The sequence below is a fragment of the Cyphomyrmex costatus genome, unplaced genomic scaffold (assembly GCF_001594065.2).
Source record: "Cyphomyrmex costatus isolate MS0001 unplaced genomic scaffold, Ccosl1.0 scaffold275, whole genome shotgun sequence".
Taxonomy (NCBI): Eukaryota; Metazoa; Arthropoda; class Insecta; order Hymenoptera; family Formicidae; genus Cyphomyrmex; species Cyphomyrmex costatus.
In genome coordinates, this window is record NW_017276855.1 from 242,594 (window position 1) to 251,826 (window position 9,233).

At 25.6% G+C, this 9,233-nt stretch overlaps 1 protein-coding gene across 1 annotated transcript; it reads left to right on the forward strand.

Moving 5' to 3' along the window:
• Nucleotides 1-1,137: 1,137 nt before the first annotated feature.
• Nucleotides 1,138-8,508, forward strand: LOC108774850 (organic solute transporter alpha-like protein 3). Its single transcript, XM_018541057.1, has 6 exons — nt 1,138-1,232; nt 3,894-4,089; nt 5,093-5,324; nt 6,057-6,213; nt 6,926-7,066; nt 8,244-8,508. Exons 1-6 carry the CDS (start codon nt 1,145-1,147, stop codon nt 8,459-8,461), a joined length of 1,032 nt encoding a protein of 343 aa, XP_018396559.1. The 5' UTR covers nt 1,138-1,144; the 3' UTR covers nt 8,462-8,508.
• The last annotated feature ends 725 nt before the right edge of the window (nt 8,509-9,233 follow it).

Consider the following 9,233-nt stretch of genomic DNA (forward strand, 5'->3'; position numbering starts at 1 on the left):
TTTAACATAAAATCTCCATTCTTTTGCATAATTTCTTCTCTGTTTTTATTTCTTCATGTAAATTTCTTCTTCTACAAATATTTAAAATTTAAAAATTCCATAATTTAAATGAACAACAATATTTCTCATAATTTTTCAACAAATCAAATAAATCTAATGATTTTAAAACAATTTTATTAATACAATACATTTAACAAGACTTTAATTACAAATAATAAGAATCAAATACGGAGCATTTACGCCTACTAAATATTTTTGTTTGTTTTTCTTTTATTCAAATACTAAATATAAATATAACATTTTTGACCACTTTAACTGACTATCTTCAGTACGTCGAATTTTTACAAAAAACACGCACTAACGAATTATCGTAATTAATTTTAGAATACATAAAATTCTTATTTCGTATTATCAATTGTTTATTTGTTATACGCTTCGATCGTCAGCTACTTTCTTACATCTAGTTTCTTTTTTGTTCTTAATTATTAGTCTTGCGAAAACGTTATACTTATATTTAGTATTTAAATAAAAGAAAAACGAATAAAATCATTCAGACGTAAATGTTCCTTGGTTAAATTTTATCAATGAACTAACATTCTTATTATCTCATATAATTTCAATAATTAATTTCGATTTCTTGGAATAATTAGTAATATTAATGACTCCACTTTATTTGAATTGTAAAATATTAATTTGTAATAAAATATATTCTATATTATATTCACCTTTTTCTATTTACATATAAAGTGATAGAGAATTGGTAAGTTATTATTTAATAAGTATTTGTGCGAAAATATATATTAAAAACTATTGCAAGAAAGAGAGAAAGTTAAAGGAAAGGAAATTTTTTACCGTTATATTTATTATTTCTCTCTCTCTCTCTCTCTTGCGCGCACAAGTATATACGCATTTTTGTAAGTGATAATTCATTACAACATCGCAGTCCAGTGGCAGTACAAGTAAAAGTGGGGACTCACTCCCACTGTTCATATACAGCCGCGACCGTCTCTCTCTCTCGCAAATTCATTCGTGAGACTACTACGCGAGCGTGTCTCTCGAGTTTGTCAAACTCGCGAGTAACGGACGGCAAAGTGTTGTGAGACCACAATTCTCTTTCATCAAATTCAGTGGAGCATTTGCAACCATGAACAATTCCATAGAGAACTTCGCCGTCCATGCGGATATTAGCTGGGACTCAAATTATGTGCCATCCGCTATAGAACTCGTAGAAAGTGAGTCTCGACAATATCCGGGTACCAGTGTGGTAAATTTTACGGATAAAGTTTGATGTTAATAGAATTGGAATTTTTTTTTTTAAAGAAAAATGGAAAATACAAAGTTAGGTGGAATAATCTATATTTTTAGACTAAAGAAAAACTTTCCATCATAAAATCAATAATTTCAATGTTTTCTACTAATAATATTTAGTAAACTTATAATAAATTTGAATATTACTAGTAATTATATAATAAAATGATTAATAGCTTATTAAATAATAAAATTATCATTTCAAAGATATTATAAAACAAATCGATTAAATAATATGAATTACGGTTATTATTAAATTGTGAAGAATTTTCCTAGATGTTCTTATGATAATTATAGATTTTACAATTAAATAATAATATATATTGATGATTTATTTATTCAATTTATTTTGTTATCAATTTCCTTATTTTACAAATATCAATTGGAATTTATTTGCGTTGTAATATAGTGTTAAAGGTTCGAATTTATTCCAAGATACCATTGTGGATATAATGATAGTAGAAAGTGAGTTACGTATATCTAAAGCAGGTATTCTGAGTTGGTGCAACAGAAATCGCGTAATAGAAATACATTTGTCGATGTCTATCTTGTTTTGAAATTTTGAGTAAAATAATTTTCATATAATAAGAATATGCAATATTTTTGTGCATACATTCTACGTTTATCTACATAGAAATATATTAATTCGTAGTCGTTTTTTTTTTTATGAAAGTGAATTTATCGCAATGCATATAATGTGGATATATTTGCGTTGAGCGATGTAAAACGCATCGGTGAAAGTTGGACTCAAGTTTGCCTGATACACGAGACCTTATTCGTGCGAGTTGAACATCCTCGAAAATCCTCGGACGTAACTCGACGAGTACTTGTTATTCTTAAGCGCTTATACACGAGTTATCATATAGGAAATATTTCTAAATTTAAAAGCAAATAGAAAGAATCAAAAATCTTTTATACTCTTTTCGATTATAAAAATATTGTATCAAGATAAATAACTTTAATACATATACAGGAAATATAAATATGGTATAAAGTCAAAATTATATATGTTAATAAAATTAATACATTTTTCGAGGTACAAAATAATTTAAGTAGCTACTTTTATGAATTACGCGAATGTTTAACATTACGTGAATTACACAATTGTTTAAATCGCAAAAGATTATGTAATTTATGCTACTCGTCATAAAGGTTATTGAACGAATAAGTTAAATACTACTTTTGATGAGCACCGTGATTTGCAAATTAATATTATGCATTATGTCTTTATATTATACATATGTACTTTTCTTTGTTTAGAGTATATAACTAATATAACTTTTTATTGACTTCTATATATTAAATATAAATAAATTTTCACTTAAATAATAATCTTTTATTTTTGCATAAAATATTGTATGATATGATGTCAAATTATTTTTAGGCATTTTCAATATATCTTTCAATATATATTAATTAATTTCTTTTAGAGGTTTAGTTTCTTGATATAAGTCTTCTTTGAATAACTATTTCTTTTGATATCTTATACAATTTTTTTCAGATAGTTACGCGATAACATTAAAACGATATGTGATATTGAAATTGATAATGTAAATTAAAATGAAAAATGTATTGACTCTAAAATATTGTAAGTACAATTAACTATTCTTAAGCTACAGTAAGTTATTTGTACAGCGTCTTTACTCTCGTATTGACTTTCTAAATCACAATACTAATAAAAAACTTTATTAGTATAACTATAATTTAAACTTTATCTTTGTTAGCTTTATCATCAGTATTTACTGATAAAATAAATCAAAAATAATGATAATGACCTTGAGAAGGCGTGTATCATCTCACGTAATTCTATATAAAGTTACTAAAATTTCAAAATATTTTATATCTAGATCTAAATGATCAAGATGGTTGTTTTTATTTTCAATAAAATCAAAATTGAAAAGAATTAATTTTAGCATAATTAAAAAAACAATATATTAATAATTAGATTTCGCCGGTTTTTTATAATGCAAAAAATATTTTTAAAAAACGGTCTAAATCAAACGGTAATAAGATTTTTTTATAAAATAAATTTATAGTTTACAATGTCAATACAATGTTAATAAAAATATAAAATATATAAAAATATATAAAATAATATAAAATAATATCGAACGTTTTTTGGAACTCACACGGGTCTTCTTCAGCGATTCTTATAGATGTTACGATATCATAGAGATAAAAGCATAATCTTACTAGGTCTAAGCAACATGATGTAGTAATTCGTTTGAAGAAACAGAATCTCCTGTTTTTGTGTGAATGTGGAAATTGTGCAATAAAATGTATGAAAACAAGAGTATTTTTAAGTATATATCTATAAATCTGATTCGCGCAAGTGTTACAATCCATATATTAATATATTAATATACTTTAATACTCCAATAATATATTAATTCTCTAATATAATATATTAATACTTTTATTTAAATTATACTATGTATTCATATACACTATTAATTTATAAACAAACCAATGTTTATTTTAAAAATTAAAATAGAAAAAAAGGAACAAAATTACCAATTGTCCTTATAAAGTTTTATTAAAAACTTCTGTTACTTATTAATTTTTTAAATTGTTTCTTTTTACAGATTTAGATGCATTGGGTACTGTACTATTAAGCGTCGGTTCAATCATTTTGGTCCTCACAATATACTTCTTTGCCAATGCTTGTCGTAATATCCTGTCTCAAAAAGAATCGGAATTTTATAAAACAAATGCTATTATAATCCTTTCAATATATCCTATCGCAAGCGTTTGCAGCCTCATGGCGATTGCGATACCAAGGTAAAAAGTAAAGGCCTATTGCGATTATTTAACGATATCGAAATAATGAGAGAAACTTGCTAGTTAAATATTGTATAAAATAAGACATAAGCATTATGCCGTTTTTATTTTCACTTCATACTTTAGATTTACCTTAAATCTAGAATTTAAAACAGAACTCTATAATTATATGTATAGGTATACAAAATAAAAATAATTTTTATCAATAATTTATATATATGTATAATAATTACTAATAAAACACTTTATTATAAAATTTTAATGTATAAGATTATTATTTTCTATAGTAAAGTCAAAATTCTTAGAAAAATATTTTCTTAACATATACAATTAAAAATAAAAAGGTAAAATTCAAAGAATTTTTTAAAATACATGAAAATATAGATATGATATTTATATTACGTTTGTATTTATTATTATATATATTAATTTTTTATTATAATTTATATTCTAGTAAGTATTTGAATAAATAATTTTTTCTCTCTTTACAGAAAAATTATTCTATTTACAAATAACATTTTTAAAAAGATAAAAAAAGAAGAATAAAATGAACACAGCATAATTAGAATCAACTTGCATTATCAATTTGACGCATCGCTGTTTCATATTATCAGATAACTATGCAAATAATGATTGCATTGTCAATGACACTACTTTTTGAAATAAAATTCTAATAACCTTCTGTGTTTCATACATTAAATATTGATTTAGTGACTCTCTCTCTCTCTCTCTCACTTAAAAAAGTTATCACATGCAAAAAAATTTTATTCGAACCTTCTTTTCGCTTTCATTTCTATCAATTTATATTATATGTACATTATTAAATAATGTATTTATAATTAATTATAAAATTAAAAAAATAGATTTTATTAATGTTTCTAAATTTTATTGTTCATAAAAAATTTCATTTTGTCGATTAATATTAATAATTTCCCTGGAATCTCACTCTACGCTCGTTCAGCAAAACTTGCGAGATAAATGACGTTTGTTTGACTTTCGACAGAGGCCAGTTACTATCGGAGGCTGTAACTCAAATTTTCTTAATGATTTCGCTGTATCGGCTCTATCTTCTCCTGCTGGATGTCGGTCGCCGGAAGATCAGCGAGACGCCAGCGTTGATGTTACGAGTCGGGCCCTGTTGCTGCTGGCCCTGTCTGCCCTTTCCGAACCTTCAAATGACCGACGCTAATTTGTCTTGGATAGGAATTTTGGCCCTACAGCTTCCTATCGCCCAGGTAAAAAAAATTTCCCTCCCCCTTCTGTTCACGCTTATCACTCTCTCCTCACGCTAAATAACTATTATAATTCCATGCAAACTGACGAAAAATAATAATTAAAATTTATATAATTAAATTTTATAAGAAGCAATTATTGTCTATCATATAAGATTAATTTAATTTTTTTAATACAGAAAACAATTAAAATACAGCCATACTTATTGTATTTATTTCTTTTTACCATAATTAGTTATACTTAAATAATTAATAATTCATCAAAATTGATTACATTAATTTAATTTTTTCTTTGCTTTGAAACTTTTTACTTTCATTATAATTGAAGCTAACACAACTTCTGATATATGTATAGAATAAACTAATTTTCTTATAATTGGTTTAAGCATCTCTTTTTTAACTATCTCCTTTTTTAGAATATTAATAATTTTGTTAAATGAGATTTTAAATAGAATTTTTAATAGAAAAACTGAATTTTCTTTAGATAAAAAATCTCCATCACATGTATATTTCAAAAACTAACACAATAAATCAAAATATTTTTCTATATAAATTACTTTGTTAAAAAAAGTAAATAACTTCTAAAAAAAATATTCTAGAATTGAATAAACTATTTTGCAGAATTTCAAATAACAAATATTCGAAATATCAAAATATTTTTATTTAAAAAATGAATGAAATTGATAAAGAATATAGAAAATCTTTGAAAGTTTAAAAAAAAAGTTACATTTTCAGAGTCTTCTCTATTTCATATTGCTCTATATGGAAGCCGAGGATCCAATGCTTGCCACGCAATGTATTCCGTTTCTTCAGCCAGTTGTGGTTGTCAGCATACTTCTAGGGATATATAGTTTAACTGTCACCACAAAGACTTTGCATACAGCAGTTCCAGGTATATAATGAGTGTGATTATTTAAAAGGTTCTTTTGTCAAACATTTTATGGAAGATTTACTTACATTATACTAGTCTTCTTCAATGTCTATGGCTTTTTCTTCGTACATATGATTAGCAATTAATCAGCATTTTATCTTTTTATTGTAAAAATTACTTAAAATGTTAAAAATGTAAGAGAATTTGTATATTAGTGGGTTAACATTTTTTATTTATCAATGTAATCATTTTATTTATTGCAATATATTTATAGTAAATTTGTAATGAAAAAATGTTTATAAACTGAAAAAAAAAACAATCCTTTTACATATTTTATTCCTACGTTTATTTTATAACAATTTCAATTTTATTTATATTATATGTATTAAGCTCGGTATTAAGTGTGGTAACTTCTAATTCAATTTCATTTTTACGCGATGATGAGTTCAATTAGTTTTTCTCTTTTTTAATCGAGAAACTTTCTACACATCTTAATCAAAATGTGTGTGTGCCTCTATCAAAAGAAACTTATCACTTTATAAGTCGAATAATAATTAATTTACCAGAACAATTATATGCATGAATGTGTGTGCGTGTGTGTGTGTGTGTGTGTTGTGTGTTGTGTGTGGTTGTGTGTGTTGTAGGAATTAATTTTTCAAAAAATGCATGTTGCTGTTGTTCTCATATGACATTATTAAGAATGAAAGTTCCTAATCGTTTGTTTTTGTTTCAGAAATCAAGTTACATTATAAGACACTACTGTTACAATTGGTACTATTATTCTCAAAGCTGCAGACAGGTATTATCAAAGCTTTGCCCGCCACAGGCGTATTTCCGAGTAATCCACCTCTCACTCCGGCAATTTACGCCAACGGTAATATAAATATTGCTATTTTTGCTTACATCTGTTTATTTTTATGTATTTTTGCTTTTCCTAACGATTAAAACTGATTAAAAAGACACTACAAATTATAAATATTATAAATCTCCAACAGAAAAATGACTTTGCTATAACATTACTATTAAATATATCTATGATGAAATAGATGTAAATACTGTAAATGTGTTATCCAATTTATTTATTTATATAGAATTACTTATTTTTTATTTATTTATTTGATTAACTTCCACAGTGTTGTAATAAATAACTGTTCTATACAGATCACTTATATAAAAATTTGTAAGGTACAAATCAAATAACTTTTTTAAACATACATATTTATTTACTTATAATATAGATATTTAATTAAAATTATAACGTTTAATGGTTATATTGACTGTATATGTGTAATAAAACGGACAATTAATATATTTTAAACTTTATTCGAAACATATAAATAAGCTGCTGAAATTGTACTTATATAATCTGTTATTTACTATTATACCACGTTCCGAGAGACTGATAAAAAAACGATTTCATGGTCCGATAGTTTCTTTAAACAATGATACTTATAATCTGTTATTTACTATTATACCACGTTCCGAGAGACTGATAAAAAAAACTATTTCATGGACCGATAGTTTCTTTAAACAACATGATAAGATTGTTCAACTCTGAATTTAGAATACGTTTTTACATTTCATTGCTCCTACGACTAACTGTAACAAAGAAACTCGTTTCACTGAAAAAAGAGACGTCACGCAGCATCCGTGAGCACCATAAAAATTCACTCGTTACACGTATTATGAATAAATTTCTCAAACTAACGTAAGACAACATGTGGTTCTAAAAAAAGACCAATTTTGGATATTATAGTGTTGCAGAATATTTTATTATATATTAATATCTTATATTTAATAATAATACAATTATTATATTATTAATTCTGCTAAAATAATTTTCAAGTCTCAGAACATTTTCAAATTACCTTATAAATCCTTCATCCTTTTTTAAATATACAATTTAAATATTTGAGATAGTTAATTAATATAAATTTATAAAACGTTTCACAATATATATAGTAATACATTCTTTCATTAATAATACATCAATTTAAATGTAATATAAATGATAAGATCGCATCATATAATTCTCCTCTTCTCGATTTCAGTGACATGCAATGCGCTGATGCTAATCGAAATGATGGTGCTCTGCTACACCGCGTGGCACGTATATTACGTCGATCTAGAGAAGAATCAAGAAGTAGACGCAACGAATAAAACGCCAAAGACTTCAGGTCAGGTAGACGCGACGAATAGCAACGACAATAACAAACAGTTTCCTGTAATAGTGACTGCGCGAGATTTAACAAATCATCAAAAAAATTAATTTTTAAGGACGTTCATTGAAAAATTTTCCAAAGGCATATTTGACGCACGTAAAGAAAAAGATAGCATACTCGTCGAATAAAAATAACTCGATATATTCCAAGCTTTTACTATAGATAGCTCGCTAAGATTATACTTATAGCACTCGGAGATAGCACTGATCTGCACATTTTAGCGATTCGAGAATGACTTTCTCTAATCAATTAGAAGAGATATTATGCACTTTCTATTTTTCACTTTTTATCCTTTTAATCCTCCTCGCGTGTTGATAATGATTTTTATGATGTATTCTTATTGTCAGAAATAAGTAGAGACATTACACAAATGTAAAAATCACGAAAAGATCTATAGACCTAGATTCTCGTTATATAGTTCTTTGTAAATAGCGATTCGTTTAAGATTATACAGTAACATATTAAATATACGAACAAGTTTATGTATATAATATACATATATATTTCATATACGTAATTGAGAAGATCTCCATTTTTTTTTAAGAATCTTAAGATACCTAAAATAATTTAAGATAACAAAGTGAAGTTAGTTGTAAAAAATGTACTCTTTAATTTCTGAGTAATTTAAGAAAACGACAAGAAGTCATAGATGCTGATTAAATACGATTGCAGGAGTCATTTTATCAGAAATATATTATGTGCGAATCTCCTTTTTAAATTCGATATTTAATTACGTATAGTACTCTAATGAAAAATAAGAAATATATATGTTCTCTGTATTCTTATTTATACTCATTCAAAGCACAGTCATTTTTTTTG

Coding starts and splice junctions, on each gene's coding strand:
- LOC108774850 (XM_018541057.1), top strand. CDS start 1,145: ATGAACAATTCCATAGAGAACTTCGCCGTCCATGCGGATATTAGCTGG. Junction 1,233..3,893: donor CGCTATAGAACTCGTAGAAA/GTGAGTCTCGAC, acceptor TTCTTTTTACAG/ATTTAGATGCATTGGGTACT. Junction 7,067..8,243: donor TCCGGCAATTTACGCCAACG/GTAATATAAATA, acceptor TCTCGATTTCAG/TGACATGCAATGCGCTGATG.